This window comes from Bubalus kerabau, chromosome 21 (assembly GCF_029407905.1).
Source record: "Bubalus kerabau isolate K-KA32 ecotype Philippines breed swamp buffalo chromosome 21, PCC_UOA_SB_1v2, whole genome shotgun sequence".
Taxonomy (NCBI): Eukaryota; Metazoa; Chordata; class Mammalia; order Artiodactyla; family Bovidae; genus Bubalus; species Bubalus kerabau.
Window position 1 is genome coordinate 45,374,254 of NC_073644.1, and position 19,668 is coordinate 45,393,921.

The 19,668-nt window shown below is 46.8% G+C and overlaps 1 protein-coding gene across 1 annotated transcript in view; it reads right to left on the reverse strand.

Moving 5' to 3' along the window:
- PIEZO2 (piezo type mechanosensitive ion channel component 2) overlaps positions 1 to 19,668 on the reverse strand; it is a 252,170-nt gene that overhangs the window by 14,961 nt on the left and 217,541 nt on the right. The window contains exons 34-40 of the mRNA XM_055559293.1: positions 16,681 to 16,740; positions 13,686 to 13,852; positions 12,343 to 12,509; positions 5,906 to 6,235; positions 5,396 to 5,654; positions 3,747 to 3,929; positions 951 to 1,203 (exon numbers count right to left, since the gene is read on the reverse strand). Of these exons, the coding sequence (XP_055415268.1) occupies positions 951 to 1,203; positions 3,747 to 3,929; positions 5,396 to 5,654; positions 5,906 to 6,235; positions 12,343 to 12,509; positions 13,686 to 13,852; positions 16,681 to 16,740 (1,419 nt within the window). The remainder of the gene's footprint in view (positions 1 to 950; positions 1,204 to 3,746; positions 3,930 to 5,395; positions 5,655 to 5,905; positions 6,236 to 12,342; positions 12,510 to 13,685; positions 13,853 to 16,680; positions 16,741 to 19,668) is intronic.

Sequence of the window (19,668 nt, forward strand, 5' to 3'; positions counted from 1 at the left end):
GAACCGAGACGCGCCCTGAGTTGTGCGTCTGTTGCCGTTAACTGTCGCAGAAGCCCACCAGCTCCAAGGCAGAGGGACAGTTGGAGGCTGGTTAGAGGGCCAGATGCACAGAGGCCTGTAAGAACAGCAGCGGCGAACTTGGGATCTGCAGCCCCTACTCTAGTTCCATAGCCAAAGGCGTCCGTGGGCTTTCACACCTGGCTCCTTCCTGGGTGGCTGTGGGACCTCTGTCCCAGGAAGAATTAGACTGGGGAGCAGTTTTCTCCTGCTCAGTGGGGTCCCAGGTTTTGGTTGTGGGTTTTCCAGCCCAGGTCCAGGACCATGCCTTTTTTCAGGACCAAATTTCTCTAACTGTAAAACCAATATGAGATGGCCTGCCAGTGTTGGCCAGAAAAAAGATGAATACAGAGGGTCTGGAGAGCTGCAGACAGGAGCGCTGTCAACACAAAAGCGCAGTTACCCCAAGAGGGGTGACGCACGTGTATTTCCCTGTCACTGGCTATTCAGTAAGAAATTAGTAACTAACGTAGGAAATAACTAGGTGGTTTGACTTAAAGTTTCTATTGATTAAATCTAAGTGCACTTTCAAAATAAATTGTGATGTACAGCACTCTGGGCACACCCGGCAGAATCTCTGGGTATGATTGACAACTACCCTGTGTCCGACACTCACTAGGTACGAGGCAGCGTGCTGGTCACTTTTCACCAACACCTGAAATCTTTGTCCTAGGTGGGGGTTGGAGAATTCAGACAGACACCCTAGACAGGGATGTGAGCGCCCCAGGCCACACAGCTCAGCCAGGATTTGAACTTTGTCTGGTTACAAAGTACAGTCATTTCACATCACAGTATCTGCTGCCTTGACAGCACCCAGCTCCCTTGCCCCTGACCCCTGGCACCAGGGAGTAACTCTGCTCAGGGGTCCTTACAGTGACACCACGCAGCAATACCTCTCTTGGACCTATTCGAGGAAAAGCTGGACCCTTGTGAGGTCTGGGAGCCGATGCTGGAGCGCTTCCTCCGGACGGCAGCCGGCTGCTCGGGGAAGGTCACGTGCACCGACTCCACGGACGCGGCCAGGTTGATGGACTTGAGCGAGTCGGAGGAGGCCCTCCTGCCATGGCCGAGGGACAGCTCGTCGTCTGAGTCCACTTTGTCTGAGCCGCTGTCCACAATGTCGTCTTCATCCCAGAGGCCGTGACACTGAGGAGGCAGGAAAGGGACAGCTCAGCCCGCTGTCCAGAGGCTGGGACTCAGCCCCGTGACATCCAGGCCACCAGCGTGTCCCTCAGGATCAGAAACCACACATCAAACAGGGCGACTGCAGCCAACGACACTGCTGGACAGAGGAGACTGCTAGGAGAGCACGACCTAAGTGTTCCCACCGAACACCAACCAACAGGCAGGCGAGGAAGTGGTGGCTGTGTTAACTAACCAGACGGGGGTCCTTTCACCATATACACGCTTATCAAATCACCACATATACACTTCTGATACCTTACAATTTCACTGGCCAATTATATATCAACAAAGGATCCTTCAGTTAAAGCTATGGTTTTTCCAGTAGTCATGTACAGATTTAAGAAGGCTGAATGTCAAAGAATTGACACTTTCAAACTGCGTTGCTGGAAAAGACTCTTGAGGGTTCCTTGGACACCAAGGAGATCAAACTAGTCAATCCTAAAGGAAATCAACTCTGAATATTCATCAGAAGGATTGATGCTGAAACTGAAACTCCAATACTTTGGCCACCTGATGGGAAGAGCTGATTCATTAGAAAAGACCCTGATTAAGGGCAAGAAGAGAAGAAAGTGACAGATGAGATGGTCTGATGGCATCACTGACTCAACGGACACGAATCTGAGCAAACTCCAGGAGATAGTGAAGGACAGGGGAGTCTGGTGTGCTATAGTCCACGGGGTCACAAAGAGTTGGACATGACTTAGCAACTGGACAACAATACATCAACAAAGCTGAAATTTTTTTAAAAAAGATTAGAAAACCAAAGCAAGTTCAGGGATCCTAAGAAAGCTTATTATCTACCTATATGTACTTTTGCAAACTCATCACACCCCAGTGACTCAGGAAAGACCACCCCCCCGCCCCCCCTCAAGCCAAATGGAGCGTTAGGGACTGGCAGTTTGCAAGGTGACAGAAGGCAGAGGGAAGATCTTGGTCACAGTCCACATAGGTAAAAGTCTGTGTGAAACAGCCCAGCAAGTGGGATAGAGGTCAAACACACATTTACATGTATGTGTGTGTGCATGTATGTGTGTGTTGCAGCCTGGCGGAGCAGAGACCAGAACCTGTCCCATGACTTGAGGGTGCGGCAAACTGCACTCTCGTGATTGTCCTGGTAAGCATGCTGAATGGACATTCTTGGGGCGTACGTGGTCTCTGCTCCACTTCACTGCATACCCCTGCATCCATCCCCATGAAAACAAAACAAGATGTTCCTGATCAACAGCAGAGCCTTTGCTAATCAAACTCCCCAGTATAGCTATTCCCTAATGATCTCATGTGACTTTTGCCAATAAAAGTGTGGGCTGAAAGGAGCCATTTTGTCCTTCTGTCATGGACAGCAAGAGGGCTCCTTGACTCCCACTTGCCAAATTATATATGTCTGTCTTTCCATTACGCGCTCACCCGTTTCAGGTCTTTCTCACCCGCTGTGCTGGGCGTGGCATGTGTGTGCCTTAACTTAGTCCAAGCTTGTTATGAAAAGGATCTAACAAAGATACTACTTGATAAAATGAATGTAAGATATGTTATATCAGTACAAGGAGACACAGTTAAAACAAGAGAAGGAAAGTGAGATTCTGACCATAGGCATATCAATACATCCAAGGCATGCTGTATGACAATCTCTAACATGTAGACTTGAGAGGCGTATCACAAGTTCAGCTTATATTTCACAGTGTTTGAGACAAGGAACCCCACAGGTGCTCAGCAGGATGACAGGAGGTGCAGATCCCAAGAAAGTTACCCTGCAGACCCGTCTTCCCAGAGCAATGCAGGTATGGCTTTCTCAGAAGCGGCCTCTCTGGGAGCACAGCTTAGGATCCCCAGGCCTATGCATTGGGCAGTCTCTCACTAAACCACTGGTTTCAGAGCAAAAACCATGAGAAAAGCAATGCTCCTGAAAGGGGGTGGGCCAAGGTCAGGCTGGAGAGGAGACCCCAAATTCTAGCTCCCCAATGATCTGCCTTCAACTCAGGCAAGACTTGATGGATCCGGTGGTAAGAACCACACACCTTTCAGGCAATTCCCACAAACACGAGATAATCAGGGTGCCTTCATCCCAGGGTGGGCTTCACAGGTGGCGCTATTGGTAAAGAACCTGCCTGCCAATACAGGAGACATAAGAGGTGTGGGTTCAATCCTTGAGTCAGAAAGATTCCCTGGAGGAGGGATTGGCAACCCACTGCAGTATTCTTGCCTGGAGAATCCCATGGACAGAGAAGCCTGGAGGGTTATAGGCCATAGGGTCGCAGAAGAGTCAGACATGACTAAAGCAACTTCCAATGCATGCATGCATCCCAGAGTAGAAATAGGGGGAAATTTCCCCCGATTGATCACAAACTCCATTATTGAGAACACAGTGTTGAGAAAACAAATGAAATGAACAAAACTGTTAACAAAGAAAACAAGAGCACACAGACAGACCTCGCCCGTGGCCCCCCAGCCCCTCACGATCCCAGCGCCGGGTTCTTGGGGACATCCCAGGGCTGATGGGCGGGCAGCACCTTTAGGATGGAGCGGTGGAAGAAGAGTGCCAGCAGCTGGATGAGGTCGTAGAGCACATAGGCGTCCTTCTTCTCCACCCCGATGATGTTGGGTGGGTGGTAAGGCTTGTCCTTGTTCAGTTCCACATTCTTGTTCCAGGGGAAGAACCCAAACTGGAAGAAGTATTTGACCACAATGGCCACCTGCACAGATGTGAGAAATTAGAATAAATGACGCCCTTTAAGAATAGTTCTAGACGAGGAACAGTGATACAAAACTTAAGGGGAAAAGTCTCAGTTTTGGTGCTGGGAATGCACACAGCATGTGGAATAACGAATTCTCCTTCCACAGATACTGACTTCAGGACAAGGCCAGAACCACACCTCCAGGGCCTGTGACTACAGACACATCGGGGCCATGGAGGTTATTCCTGACTTGGCTCAAATGACTTCTGCTATTGTCAGGGAGTGGGCTAGTTTCTGGGCTTCCCAGGTGGCACCAGTGATAAAGAACCCACTTGCCAATGCAGGAGAAATAAGAGATGTGGGTTTGATCCCTGGGTTGGGAAGGTCCCCCGGAGAAGAGATTGGCAACCCATTTCAGTATTCTTGCCTGGAGAATTCCATGGACAGAGGAGTCTGGAGGATTACAGTCTATAATGTCGCAGAGTTAGACATGACTGAAGTGACTTAGCATGCATGCAAGGGCTAGTTTGTGCTGATTCAGTTAGATACTTATACGAATATTCAGCTATTAAATGAGGTCATTAGGACAAATGTGAACAGCAGGATCTTTATTCTGCAAGTATGGCTTTAGTTTGTAATCTTTAGGAGAAAACTGCACAGGCACTGTAGACAATTTTCACTTTATTCTGCTCTCTTTCCTCTCAGCATTTTATTGCTCACTGGAAGTTCTCCTCAAAAAGAAATAAAAGCAAATGAAACAAAACCTTACCAGCCCAGGGTATAAACGTGGAGATGTTTGTAGAGATTGACACTGAAACACTCCTCCAAAGTCTACATCATCAGGGTTAATTGCATCCAACTGTATTTCAAGTGCTTACTGTACTGTTTGATCCAATGTCCACTCACTGACCATTCATGGCCCTGGAACTGTGCTTGTGTCTGCCTCGTACTTACCATCTTGCTGGTCAATATCACAGGGCAAAAAAAAAAAAAAATCACAGGGCAGACACCTGACCTCAAAAGCCTCCCCCACCACTCACCAGCTGGGTAAAGTGAAAGTGTTAGTCACTCAGTTGTGTCTGACTCTTTGCAACCCCATGGACTGTGGCCCCCCAGTCTCCTCTGTCCATGAGATTCTCCAGGCAAGAATACTGGAGTGGGTAGCCATTTCCTTCTCCAGGCAATCTTCCCAAGCCAGGGATCAAACCTGGGTCTCGTGCATTGCAGGCAGATTGTTGACCAAATGAGCCATCAGGGAAGCCCACTTTGGGCCAATTATTTAATCTCATAAAGGCTGTTCCTTATTCCTTTTTTACGGAATGGTATCAGCTTCTATGTTGTGTGAGGTGTGAGATGTGAAAAGACAACTATAGTTCTCAGCACCAACAACTGCTGGTTATAATCACGTGCTGACCTAAGACAATTCTCTAACTGACTATTTACGTGAAGCAGGGGTCAGGCAGGTCCACTGGAGGGACGCCTACCTCCGTGTAGACGATGGCCATCATCCAGAAGCGCCTGCTGGGCCGGGGGACAGACAGCATGGCCCAGAGGAAGATGAGGATGGGCAGCACGAGGGTGATCATGGAGGCAGAGACCATGTGGTTGAGGATGATGACAAAGTAGCACACCATCTCGGAGCGGGCCACCAGCGTGTTGTACAGCGCGTAGAAGAGCAGCAGGAAGCGAGGCTGCCCCACGTAGAACTTCTCTGACTCCTCCAGCTCGTCGTCATGGAACATCCTGCCAGAACACTGGCCTCAGTTCCTCCCCGGCACTGATTCCACGTGGCGAGACCTTGCCCACCCCTCTCTGCTGCCTGGGTCCCCAGGCGTCCTGTGCTGTCAACCTCCTGTCATGTTACAGAGACAGAGGTGAGCACACATGTGGCTCTAAATGTCTGGGGGGACATTTTCCACGTGGTCTCTGCACCCAGCAGCCCAGTGGACACTAAGGGTCACTCCCAGCTCCACTGCTGTGGCCGCAGCTCTTACTTGTTCAGCAGCAGCTCGCTGGCTGTCAGCTCGTGGGTCAGAGGTGGCAGGATGCTGGCCTCCAGCCGATCCGAGCGGCTGTCATCCGGGCTGACTTCCATGTGGGTCTGGCCGGCCGAGTCGTCCCGGGAGTCGAAGGACAGGCGCTCAAAGCTGACAGCCTTGCTGTAGGATGGCGGGGCCTCCACGTCACCATCCTCCGTGGGATCCTGTGGGGACTCAGCCTCCCGGGCCCCCTCGGGCGCCTCCTCGTCCTGCTCAGCCTCCACTTCCTCGATGGTCTCCGTGGTCCCCTGGCGCGAGTACAGCATCGTGCACTGCGTGGGCTCGCTGTCAGGAGACACGGAGGGTGCCGCCTGGCCTCAGCAACCCCTACAGCCTCCTGCGGCACCCATGGCCACGCACCCAGGCACGTGGGGGGGATGCCTCCTCACTCCCCACGTTCCATCTGCTTTGCTCCTTCTGGATAATCATGTCTGGGTGCAGAGACGGGGGAAGGGTGCTGGGTGGCAGGTCCCGGGGTGCCAAACCCTCTCGTGCGTAACTTTTCAGTCCCATCGATGGTCCTAGGCAGCAGGCCCACTGTTTATTTCCAGTCAAGACACAATGAGCACAGTGCACCTCCCAGAGCACAGACTGTAAAGAAAGGTACTCAGGGAAAGCAGATGTCTCAACTGGCTGGGTCCACAGGTCCACAGAGATGCGCTCTACTTTCAACAGACCCCACACCCTTAAGGGGAGGCCCGGAATGGTGGACCATTGGCAAGATAAAGCCTGCCTCGTTGTTTATGCTGGCTCCTCCCTGCACTTCCATCCTGTGCCATCTCACTGGTGCCTCTGACACCTGACTGGATGCTCACCATCGTGCTTTTCCCGGCTCCCCTCCACCTGGCACGTGGAAGCTTCGCCCACCACTTTCTGTCCCAGGGTATCTCCTGGGGCTGCACCCACCCTCCCCTCTGACTGCCCTCCTGCTTTCTCCTCCCACTGGTTTTGTGCTGCCAGCTCCTCTTCCAGCTTCATTTTCCAGGAGCCCCTCTGCCCTGGTCTTTACTCTACTTCTGTGTCCTGTCTTCCCTTTTGCATCTCTCCTCCCCTTCTTAACTCTTCCTGACAGGTTCATGCAAAAAACACTGGAAACAAAAGTACAGCAGCCATAGCCGTGAGATCAAGGTTTGCCTGCTGTGCTGTGTACCTCAACACACCCGGCCCTGAAGAGATGGGGGGAAAAGTCACCTGAAGATGCCGAGTATACGGGGTGTGCAGTGATCAGCTGTTAGGCTCTGAGAAGGTGCTGCTCCCTAAATGGTATGTGTGAGCAGCTGGGGTCATATCGCTGAGACGCTTAAAGGTGCAGACTGTACCCATTTCTCTTGTCATGGACACTGGTGCACACACATGAATGAATGAATGCATCTGGCTGAGCCTTGAGACTGAAGAGCCAGAATTGCATGAGCTCTTGATCCTAATTCAGGGTTGTTCAGGGCCCCAGGACTTTGGCCCTACATGTGCTTATAGCACATTAGGCTCTCAGAATGCCAAGACAATGCTTTTGGCTAAGACTTACCTTGATTAGACATGACCATGAAACTGACTGGTCACCCAGTTCACAGTTTTCAGACCACTGGAACCAGCCCCACACCAGGTTCTAACTTCCAGAGGGACCATAACCTATCACAGGAATGCTCTTTATGGTTCCTGATGAGGTCTGACCCCAAAGGGATTCAGGTAAATCCTGGTACATTCAAGAATCAGCAGATTGGAATGGCATAGCATGTGCCCACCAGAGGACATCTTAAATAGCCATGGCATTCCCTGAAACACCGGGTGCCAGCCTCCTGAAGCTCTGAATGTACATACGTACATAGCTGCTGGAGACAAGGCCCTAACATCGGCTGACTTGCCAATACTGCCCTTAGATTTGGGGTGGGTTATTTGGGTGGTTGTTTGGTGTCAGGATAAGCAGAATACAGCTTGTGCTTCTGTGCTCCTGTTGATTTTTCAAAGAAGAGCTTTTGGATTTTAAGCAAGTGATTTCATTTCTATGCATGATTATAGTTTTTATCGTGAGGTTTAATGAGAAAGTGTAAGCCCAAAGTAATCTTTCCCAAACCAAACAAGCTAAGGTCTCCCAAGGTAATACATTCTACTGCATAATAATATTATTTTAAAAACAATGGTTGAATATATTCTAACTTGCATGTCAGTTGGACATGTAGCATGTGGACAGATTCATTCTGTATTGACCAAATGTGACTACATACAGGATTTGGGATTAACTCCTACTGTGTAGATCTTTGGACAAAATTATGAGAAAGTTTCCTACTCTTCCTGACCCATTTTTCCCCCTGAGGCCTGCCTACAGGCACCCTAAACCAAGGAGGAAACATGCTTGCTCCTTTGGAAATAGAAAGTGTGAAATACTTACAAAATGGAGGAGAATGTTTATAGTAGGATTTTTAAGAAACTCCTAACAGACAAAAAGCAAAGAGCGGTTAGTTGAATAGAACGCTATCCTGGGAACGACCAGTTGTGTCCCAGGAAGGATGCTGGTTATGCTTTCATTAGTCATGCACCTTCTTAAGACAAAAGTGAACGAAAACACACAGGTCACAATAACTCATCTGTGCAATGACACGGAAGGGGCTGACACGGTCACAGACAAAGCATGCACGGGTGAGCACCTGGAGCCTAAGCTGGTGCTCTCGGCGGACGAGGAGGACACATCCATGCTGAGCATTTTACGGAGCCCGGGCCGAGCGCGCTCACTCGTTTTAGGCACAGTTTCTGGTCCATCTAAATCATCAAGGGTGGACTGCCTTGAGAACAGCATGGTTGCTTCCGTGTAGCAGCTAGCAGCGCAAACAGTTACAGAGACACAGTGTTAAAACAGCGCCGGAAACAGGAGTCACACACGTCAGAGACCCAGATACCGCCATGCAGCAGACCACACGCCACTCCAGCACCACGGACAGCGGCCACCGCAGCGGGGCTCCAGGACAGAGAAGGGAAGATGAGACAGGATAGCACTGGGTTGGGAACAGAACTGCTGACAAAGGATGAAGTGTTGCTCTCTGGGTGGAACAGGGAACTAGAATAATGACAAGTCCTGACCTGTCTCTCACAGAGCAAAATTCATCTTTACAATTGTACAGCTGAGGGTTTTTTTTTTTCAAAGACAGGAAATATATTTTATTCAGAGCCCCCCTTCCCCAATCCTGAGTTCAGTTCTTAAGCAGAAATACCTGCTCAAGTAAAATTTATGTAAGAATGCCATTTAAAAAACATGGTTTCCAAGAAGGAAGCTCAGGATTGACTGCAACAAACTGAATTTTCCACCCCATTTTCTGAGTGATATTCAGTCGAGCCAAACTGGATGGCTTGGAGAAGAGATGCTGGTTTGATATGCAACTGGATATAAACCAACATCGAAAAGAAAAGAAAAGAAATGGTACGAAGGCAACAGCACAGGAAGTCCAGCAGTGGCAGGGCCATTTGGTCTGTTAACTGTTTACTGAGCCTAATCAGTGATTTTCTCTGTGATCACATTCTAGGTCTTGGCAGATGTCAGCAGGGTGAGATCCCACTGGCTGAATCCTCAGCACCTGTCACTCGACACTCAGGGAGGAAACTGAGGCAGATTCAGGGCTGAGCTGCTACTGGGTAATCCCAGTAGCAGCCAACAGCTCAGATGGAGGCATGATTGCAGTTCACATGTGGAGTTTAACCCCAGAGAGGAACACCCCCTGAAGCTGTTGACATGGAGGCTCCTGGGGCACTGGCTTCCAGCCTGAGAGCGAGTGACCCAGCTGACCTTTCGTGTTACGGACAGCTGATTTACTGGATGAACATCCGCCTCTAGTGATTGCACCAGGGGACCTAGTGTGTGGTGGCCACACAGTAGGTGCCCTTAGTCAGTGACCGTGGGGGCAGACATGGAAACCATTCAAGATGAGGGAGTGACCTCTGGGGTCCCCTTTGGGGATGGGGAATTTGAGGCGCTCATGGAACTTTTAAGGGCTTTCAGGTTCTCAGAGCCATAGCAGCCCCCACGCCCAAGTGCCCTGCGGGAGAACACCCTGACTGCATGTCACAGCCACATGGCCAAGACAGGACCCAGCAATGGGAGAAGGAGGGGACAAGGCGAGCAACCAAATGGTCTCTAATAAGGATTTTAAAGAACATCTCTAACTCTTTTTGATGTCAACTCATCCTGAATAAAAAGAGGAGATAATGGTGAGATGAACTAGAAACATAGTGGACATTGATTACCTGCCGGGGTTTAGATAAATCCCTTCCCCCTCTTCTGGGTCTCAGTCTCATCATTTATGAGATGAGGGAACTAGATCTCTGAGCTTCTGTACTGTTTCATATTTTCAGAGGTGGATCCCCCAGCCTTTGAGGAGTTTGCAGCAGAAAGAGGCTGTGCACCCTGACCTGCCCGATTTTCTGTGCGGAATCAATGCTCTGACCACAAAGTCCTCTTTACCTTGTTAATTCTTGGGTGATTTCTGCTACCACGCAGCCCGCCCTCAGACCCCACACTACTGGGTTATTTGCAGTGGATTAGCTTGTCGTCCAAACCAGGACAGTTTTAAAACTGAAAGGGATGAGCAGGAGCTTTACAAAAACAGGTGACAAATCTAACTGATGTCCTCAGGTCATTGGAGCCATCCCAGGGGCACACAGCACACACTTCAAATAAGAAACACTCTGCATGTATCTAGGAATGTTCCTTGGAATGTCACCAATGTCTCCTAAGGAACTTTATTTTCTGGGAAGGTAGAGGATATCAGATTTCATACATCTGGATTTGAAAGAAATCGTGACTGTTCCAATAAGTCAAACGGAACATAAGCACATTTGTTAGGGTCCTACTCTACTGTCTGCTGAAGGGAAAAGTGGGTGAGATGGGGCGGATGGGACAACTCCTTGCAGGTTGGGTCCTTAAAGGGCTGGGCCACATAGAGCATATGGGTCCCCGCACCCCTGTTGGGGGTGATGCTACCTGCCCCAGGGCATAGGTGTGCTGACGGCAAATGCCCACACCTGGGTCCCTCCCAGAGAAGACCACTGCTTCGTCAGCAATCAGCGTGGCTTCCTATGGACTCTATTGCAGACACACAATTGTTTGGAGATTTGAAAGTTTCCTAAACAACAACAACAACAAAAATGGAAGTTTTCCTTGGCCTTTAAGAAGAAGGAAAATATGTTCACTCCCTTACTAAGGGCATAAATGACCAATATTGTGTCTCCCTTTTCTTCACATTACAAATAATGAGTAAAAGGACATTAAAAATAATTTTAAAGGTGTTGGTTTTCTATTAGTAAATTTGTTGATGGATTGACCATTTAAAAATGTTGGAGTATTTTGACAGTCTTTGTTAAAAGGCAATCATTGAATTCTATTATCTCCCATCTCACAGGTTTTGACTATGGGTGCACATTTGTCATCTTGGATCAGATTTAAAGGCAGTTACTTGATTTTGTTTTAGCCAGTCTTTGTTTTCTTTTTCCTCTTCTCCCTCCTAAAGTTGTGGTTTATAACATTTACTCACTTTCTTAACTGATCATATTATCAGTTGTTACACAGCTGAAAGTTACTAATCCAGGAATCATGTATGTTTATTTTATGAACACCTGATTTTCAGTTCACGTTCTAATTTTCTGTTTGATTTCACTGGGTTGAGAGTTTGGTTCAGGAGCCACTATTCTTAAGTCAGGCTCATGCATAAAATTCAGGAAGCCTGTGAAACGCCTGAAGTTCTATGGGGAAAAATGTGTAATTATGTGTGATTTCCCCCTTTGGGAACTAGTCTGCAGCCTCACGCACTGTCATAAGAAGTTCACGTCCCTGTCAAATGGGGATGATAACAGTACATCTCAAGGGGTCTGTTAAGGAAGCAGTGAGGAAACCCACACACAGTGCAGCCCCGGGGAAGGGTCAGTGCAGGGGCCCGTGTGAAGCAGGGGTGTGACCACACAACTTGGAAGGTGAGGCCCACAGAACCACTTCTCAAAGTTTTACGATTCCAAATCATAAAGTAAAATTTCTGTAAGGAGAAGATGGAGAGCAACAGGTGGCAGAAGACTCTAGAACAGAAGATACTTTGTGGAACAGCGTTTTAAAGGCATTGAAGATGCAGTTCTCGATACAGTTACTCATTTTGTGTCAGGAGGCTCATCTGACTTAACTCCAGCTTGGAAATCCCAGTCCTGGGCCCATGGGTCACATGGGTCTTTCTAATAATTTATGACTGATATCTGCCTCTCTCTGCTCGGACCAGGGGCAGCAATGCTCTGCTGGGCCATGCCCACGGAGACAGCCCAGAGCAGCTGGGCACCCCCAAGGTTCTGATTAGCCTGCACCTCTCCCATCACCTCTCACCTCTGTCATCCCTGCAGAAAGCAGCACCACTGTGGAGCACGTGACCTACCTGGAGATGCTGTCGTGGGAATCCAAGCTGTCCATCCTGTGGGCGGTCTGGGCACCTGCAGCAGTGCCAGCGTGCTCGTCGATGGTGTCCAGTCCTGACTCCCTGGACAGGTTCATGATGTGGTTCTGGTAGTACATGTGGATGCTCTCCCGGGTTGGGACGTTGCCCTGCGGAGAGGGAGACACTGTCACAGCCCTGTGCAGACGTCAGTGCTTCTCAGTATGGACATCTGAGAACGTCCGCCATCACACACCTTGAGCAGGATGAAAAGCCAAGTTAGTCAAGTTGAGGATTGACGTCAACTCACTGAATTAATGGTGCCGGATGCTACTGGGTCATGCTGAACGGGAAACCCCTCCTAGTTTAAGGCTGAAGATGGTCAAATGTACAAACTTGCAGTTATGAAATAAATAAATCATGGGGATGCAATGGTGACTAGAGTTAACGATACTGTATTGTGTATTTAAAAGTTATTAAGAGAATAGATCTTCAAAGTCTTCTTCACAATAAAATTTATAACAGGTGCAGTGATGGAAGTTAACTAGATCTATCTACTGTGGTTATCATTTTACAATATACATAAATACCAAGTTATTATACTGTAAGCTTGAAATGAATAAAATGGTATATGCCACCCACATCTCAAAAAATAAAATTAAAAAATTAAAAAGGAATCCCTTTTCATATGTTGATAATTTTGCTAAGTGAGAGTAACCTTTCCAGCCGTGAACTTTTTTTTCAAATGTAACCTATAAACCATCTATGGCTATATTTTGTTTTAGTCACTCAGTCATGTCTGACTCTTTACCAGCCCATAGACTGTAGCCCGTCAGGCTCTTTGGTCCATGGGATTTCCCAGGCAAGAATACTGGAGTGGGTTGCCATTCCCTTCTCCAGGGGATCTTCCGGACCCAGGGATTGAACCTGGGTTTCCTGAGTTGCAGGCAGGTTCTTTACCTTCTGAGCCTCCACATGTGTATATTCATAATTTTCCCTATGAGAAGTTTCAGGCCAAACTTCCCAGACTAAAGCACATGATCCTTTATGAGATACAACAGAACCAGTGCAGCTGGGAACCGTGGTGACGAGAGGTGACAGAGTGAACATGCTGGCCAAGATACTAGGACTGTGAGTGTGTGTGTGTGTGTGTGTGTGTGTGTGTGTGTAGTGTGTATATTATCATTCTGAGCATGGAAAATACTGAAATATACCAAAAAAGCGGAGGGGTTATGCAAAGACTGGAGAGGAAGGATTTTGTCTGAGCCTCTGTGGAGGTCTGGACCCTGGCTTTTAGAACTTTTGTGACTCGGGCAGAAGCGAAGCAGGGTCTTGAGCAGGGCTACCTTCTTGATCTCTCTGGTCAGCATGCAGCGCTCGATCCTCAGGACAGTGGAGATATCGATGTGCTCCCTGGAGATGGAGTTGAGCCACGTTGTGAAACTGTCCACGGTTGCCAGAAACAGGACCCAGGTGAACTTCAAAATATTAAAGATCCTCTTGATGATGTTGTCTAGGAGGAAGAAGAGAACCTGATTTAAAGGGACATTGCACCCTCAGTCGTGGTGCTGTGTGTGGACAGTGGTGATTTACCGAAGGCAGCCCTGCCTGGTTTTGTCCTTGACCCTGACATGGAGAGACAGGGCCATGGTGGGGGTGGGGGGTGCTGGTGTGCACAGGCATGGAAGTGGTGGGCAGGGTTTTCCACACCTGCACTGGCAGCACCCAAACCAAACTCGGATAGAATTGTTAACCTTTGGTCAATGTCGGGAGCCGCATTAGGCATTACTGACAAAATGTAGGCATGGCCCTAAACCCCCACCCTTTGTTCCGTAGGCACGACCCGGAATGAAGGAGTTAGGCTTTGTGATTCTGACTTGTGTTTTCCTTTTCTCGGCTGAGTTGACTGAAGAGAATATTAAGGTGCTTATTGTTTTTGAGAGGAGCATAAGAAGGCATAAAGCCGTCTGCAGCTGTGCTCAAAGAATAATTCATAAAGTTAATCACTGACATTTGTTTAAGGACTTTTACAAAAAAGTGTTCCAGGGTGAGCACACAGGCTGCAGCTTGAGGCCAAGGGAGGGACTGCTATCTGAAGCCCATTTGTGAGAAAAGTGTTTATGGCAAAGGAGTTTGCTGAATTTAGGGCTTAGGAATAATTAAAATAGTTAGAGGCTAAAGATATAAGGATTGCTGTAATGTTAGCATATCCTACTATAGCTTATAGAAATTAGGGACTTTAGAGATATTATTAGGTAGAAGCCCTTTCTAAGAAATAGTGAGCTTAGGATACTAGGGGCAAACAGGACTTAAAAAGATAAGAAATAAACTGAGGAATGTGGTATGCGGCCCAGACATTAGCATGAGTTACAGTGTATTCACAAGGACACATGAGAAGAAGTAGATAACAGAATCGCTGAGGAAGGAACTCCTTTTGAGGGGCAACAATGATTTATGGAGACAATAAATCTGGGTCAGTGGGAACTGAAAATATCAAACCTCTGACCTAATGCTTTTGTAAAAGTATAAAAGAGAATCATAAGCTTGAAATAAACAGGCAGTCCAAGAAAAATGAGAAGCTGCCTCAGTTTCTCGCAGTCACCGCCCACCCCTTCAAGTTGAATCCCTGGCTGCTGGAGCTGGACTCCAGCAGGTCAAAGCTTCAGTCAAAACAGGTCCATATAGAGACACCAGGTCTAATTAGAAGTACAGCCTGCATTCAAGGGTATTTGCTACTGGCCAGAAACAGTCTGAATCTATACAAGTAATTGGTTCCTTTAATGCTTTTTTTGTTCTGTTGGTTCAGTAAGACTCTGATGTTTCCCACTACAGCTGAGCTGTAATTGAACACCTTTCAAAGGTATTTCGTACAGAATTCAGTCTACACACTAAGACTCTAGCCAAACCCCTGTATCATCTTCCTCACATGTATTTAATGACACCAAGCTATGCTTACTATAAAATTCTGTGTGGTCAGTCCTCTCCAAACCATAGGAGCCCTAAGATGCCCACTGACCCTGGGCCACCTCCCTCCTCTTGGCTGTGTCTGGGACCTGCCTGGGGAGCTGCGTGTGACCAGCTTACCTCCGACGCTCATCTCTACCCCCGAGTGGTCGTGTAGATTTGGGAAACTTGGCTAGTTTTTCTCTGCCTTGGTTTTTTTCTCTGTTAAGTGGGGAAGAGGGCTTTGAGGGAGTTGAACAAGCTAATGTGTGTAAAGCTTATGGCGAAGGAGGCAAGGTACTCGAAGCAGGGGCACTGTTACCAGGAAAAGGTTTGCAGGAATAACAGGGTGTTGCCCCACAGACAGCAAGACGATCGTCTGGACATGGAGGCCCGCTTCAAGGACCGTGCCTCCGAGGGCTTGGAGAGCCTTTGGGAAGTCTCGTTTTGTGTCAACAGATGGCATCCATGGATGTATTTGTGTCCAGCACAAAAGAGCCTGAACACCTTGCCTGTGGGTAAGTGGTGCACCCAGGACTGCCAGCCCTGAGGCAGAGGAAGCCACGTGTCTGTGGAGCCAGAGAGGCATGTGGGTTCACTGCGTTCAGAGGCTTTTGTTTCTCCTCTTTTTTTTTTTTTTTTTCCTGATGGAGAAATCTTCCCCCCAGTCTCAGGCTCTGTGAAACCCCCATGCCACTGGGCCTGGGCTGGGGCTCAGAAGATGTGAGCTCTGTCCCTGACAGTGTGGAGTCCTGAGCAGATGCGCTGGGATTCAGGTTTCTTCCCTAAAAGAAGGAGTCAGCCCAAGCCCTGGAGGCTGCTCATTTCCCAGTGTACTTACCACTCATGTGTGCTCAGTCGCTTCAGTCGTGTACGACTCTGTGCAACCCTGTGGACTGTAGCCTGCAGGCACCTCTGTCCATGGGATTGTCCAGGCAAGAATACTGGAGTGGGTTGCCATGTCCTCCTCCAGGGGATCTTCCCCACCCAGGGACCGAAACTACCTCTCACTTCACTCCTTTTCCATGACTTCTAAATGCCAATATTTTGGGGGGCCTCCATGGTGATGGTTTCCCTGGGACATTTATAATTTGTTCCCAACTCCCTTTCATAGGCATTTGGGTAAAGGACTTTACACATGGACTCTAATCCGACATCTCATCCCACAATGCAAAGGTAGGTCTGATTTTCAGAGTCCCTTTGCAATTTCACTAGAGATGCAATTTCACTAGAGATGCAATTTCAAGGGATGCTGATTATTGAGTCAGAGTCCAGAAACAGGATTTAATTCACTGTTTCCAGGCAGCCTTCCTCACGCACCATCTGGGCAAGAAACATAGTCCCACTCCCACCCCCCGCCCCCACCTTCCCTGCTGATGGGTGTCTTCACTTTGTTACCTGGTCCATCAGACTTCTTTTTGACTGGCTCATCCTCCCGGTCTTCCCACTCCACAGGACCTGCCAAGAGTGTCCAAGAAACATGAGTTACATCCTTTCAGGGTAAATTAACACCGATGCTACACTTCTGGACTGAGAGGAATTTTATAATGAAATCTGGGACGTTCCGCCTATTTGAAGAGCTCCCAGAGAAGAGTTGTCAGAATGCTGAGCTTTCAGATTCTCCTCACTTGACTTCAGAATGAGTATCGTGGAGTTGTGGATGGTAAACCAAATTGTTTGGTCAAATCTTTCCTGCTTCCTGTTGTTTAATGGCCTGTGAGTTGAGAGTGGTTTTTGTATTTTCAATAGTTGAAAAGAAGTCTGAAGAAGAAGAATATTTTATGCATATGAAAATTATATAAAATTCAAATTTTGGTGGAACATAGTCATGCCCACTTGGGGACATACCATCCAAATCTGCTCAAGAGGGCAGGGTGAGTTGCAGCAGGAATCTACAGTGCAAAGCTTATCATATTTACTATCCAGCCCTTTATATAAAAAGTGTGCTGACTGCTGTTAAAAACTATGATGTTGTAATTTTGAACACCTTGAGGATCAAAATACAGAACCCAGGAACATACCTAAGACTAAATGGGAGATTAACACTGTCAAAAGGAGCATTTAAATTAATAGAAAAAGAAAGATTCATTTACCAAACAGGCTTAGCATAATAGATCTCTACTTCAAAGAATAATAAAAATTCAAAAGGTAAATAAAATTAAGAGGAAATACAAGAAAACATATGCATAATACCTGGGGGGAAGACTTTCTTAAGCAAGATGAAAATACAGAAATTCCAAAAAGAAACCTACTTGAGAGACCTACTTGACATCAGAAAAAAATTAAACATTGCTTAGAAAACGTACACCATGAACTAAAAGATAAGCACTGGGTTGGAAAAAAAGATACTTGTAACACATAAAAAAGGATAATATTCCTAACATAAATATCTTCTAGATTAATAAAGACAATCCAATAGAATATTATGAAATGTGATAAAAATGTTTACATCTTGGATTTGAAAGTAAAATTTATTTACTTTTGTATTCAAAGTTTTTTCATTTTAATATTTACCAAGAAAATATGAAATAAAATGTTCAACCTTATTAGTTCCATTAGTCCATGGAATTCTCCAGGCAAGAATACTGGAGTGGGTTGCCATTTCCTTCTCCAGGGGATCTTCCCGACCCAGGGATCGAACTCAGGTCTCCTGCATTGCAGGCAGATTCTTTACCATCTGAGCCACAAGGAATCCACCCCCCACCCCCACCCCCCGCCAAAACCAAGAAAATATGAAATAAAAAATATTCAACCTTATTAGTTAGGAAAATTCAAATGAAAATAAAAGCCGTTGGTCCTCCTTGAGAAAGACACACGATAAAAAGAGTAGTAATACCCCATAGGACAAGGCTCCAGGGAAATAGACATTCCTATACTTCATACAGAGGAGTTTAAATTTCTAAAATCTCCTGGGAAAATATTTATTAAAGTAAAAAAATAAAAGCACCCACTTTAACCCAGAAATTCCACTTCTGATCATCTATTTTGGGGAAAGTGTGTGTTCTTCCTGCTTTTGCCATGCATTTAAACACACACCCACATGACTACATATGAATTTTTGTGTGAGGAAATCCTTGATAGTGTTATTTATTGTGGCAAAAATTTGGAAGCAAATCTTATATCCATTAGTGATGGAGGAGTTGGATAAATTATGCATATCCATATTACAGAATATTTTGCAGCTATTAAAAAAGGATGATATAGTTTTATAAATACTTAATTGGAGAAGTGTTCATGATATATTGCTAATGAACATACAGGAGAATCTGTGCAGCATGGACTCATTTTTGAATCAAAGGAAATAGTACCTGCCCACAGGTATGTATACCCAGGAAATGGGGTTGAAGAGAACACAACCCCTACAAAGATTTGGTGCCTTAGGGTAGCTTTCCAGGCTATACTGCATCCGCTTCCTTACTGCTTGACTTGCTATATCCTCAGTGTCTTAATTTTGCCTTTTTAAACCAATCAAGTAAAATAAAATGAAAGCTACCGGAGGTAGCAGGGAGCAGAATGGTCAAAAAAGAGAACAGCTTTGCCATTAGAGCTCCATTAGAAGTTATGTTTTCCTTTTCTTTTCTTGTTTGAATACATTTTTAATTTCACAAAGAATCAATACACACATTTCCTTTGTAAAGAATTAAAATATAACAAGCCTGAAGGTTTCTTTAATCCTACCCCTTACTCTCAGCCTCCCCACCTCTTCTGCCAGAAGTCACCACAGCAATTAACTGGCTAAGTTTTCTTCCCAGTCTTTTCCTTGTGCATTTACACACGATTACATGCATCCATTAAAAACGCAAAATGGAGGCACTTTGGTTTCCTTCGTTTCGTAAGTGGTTTCATAATGTGCATGCCAGCATGCTTTTCACTTAACAGTATGTCAGGAATTGCTCTCCATGGCAGTTCAAAGTAATTCATTTTGCTTTTCAACCTACTACATAGTATGCCGTAATATACTGGTCACATAATTTACTTGGTTCTTCTTTGTGTGGACATTTAGGATATTCCAAATTTTCGTTAGTGATAATAATGTTTGATGAATATTGTTAGACACATGTGCTTGTGAATGTGAAAAAAGTGAAAGTCGCTCAGTCCTGTCCAGCTCTTTGCGACCCCATGGACTGTAGCCCACTAGGGTCCTCTGTCCATGGAATTCTCCAGGCAAGAGTACTGGAGAAGGTAGCCATTCCCTTCTCGAGGGGATCTTCCCAACCCAGGGATCACACCCAGGTCTCCCGCATTGCAAATGGATTCTTTACCAGCTGAGCTGCCAGGGAAGCCCATGTGTGCTTGTGCTTATGTGCAAATATTGACTCATGTGAAGCCACACACCTGGAGGTGGGAGGGATCCCCGGTAGGAGACACACACTTAAATTTTCAGAT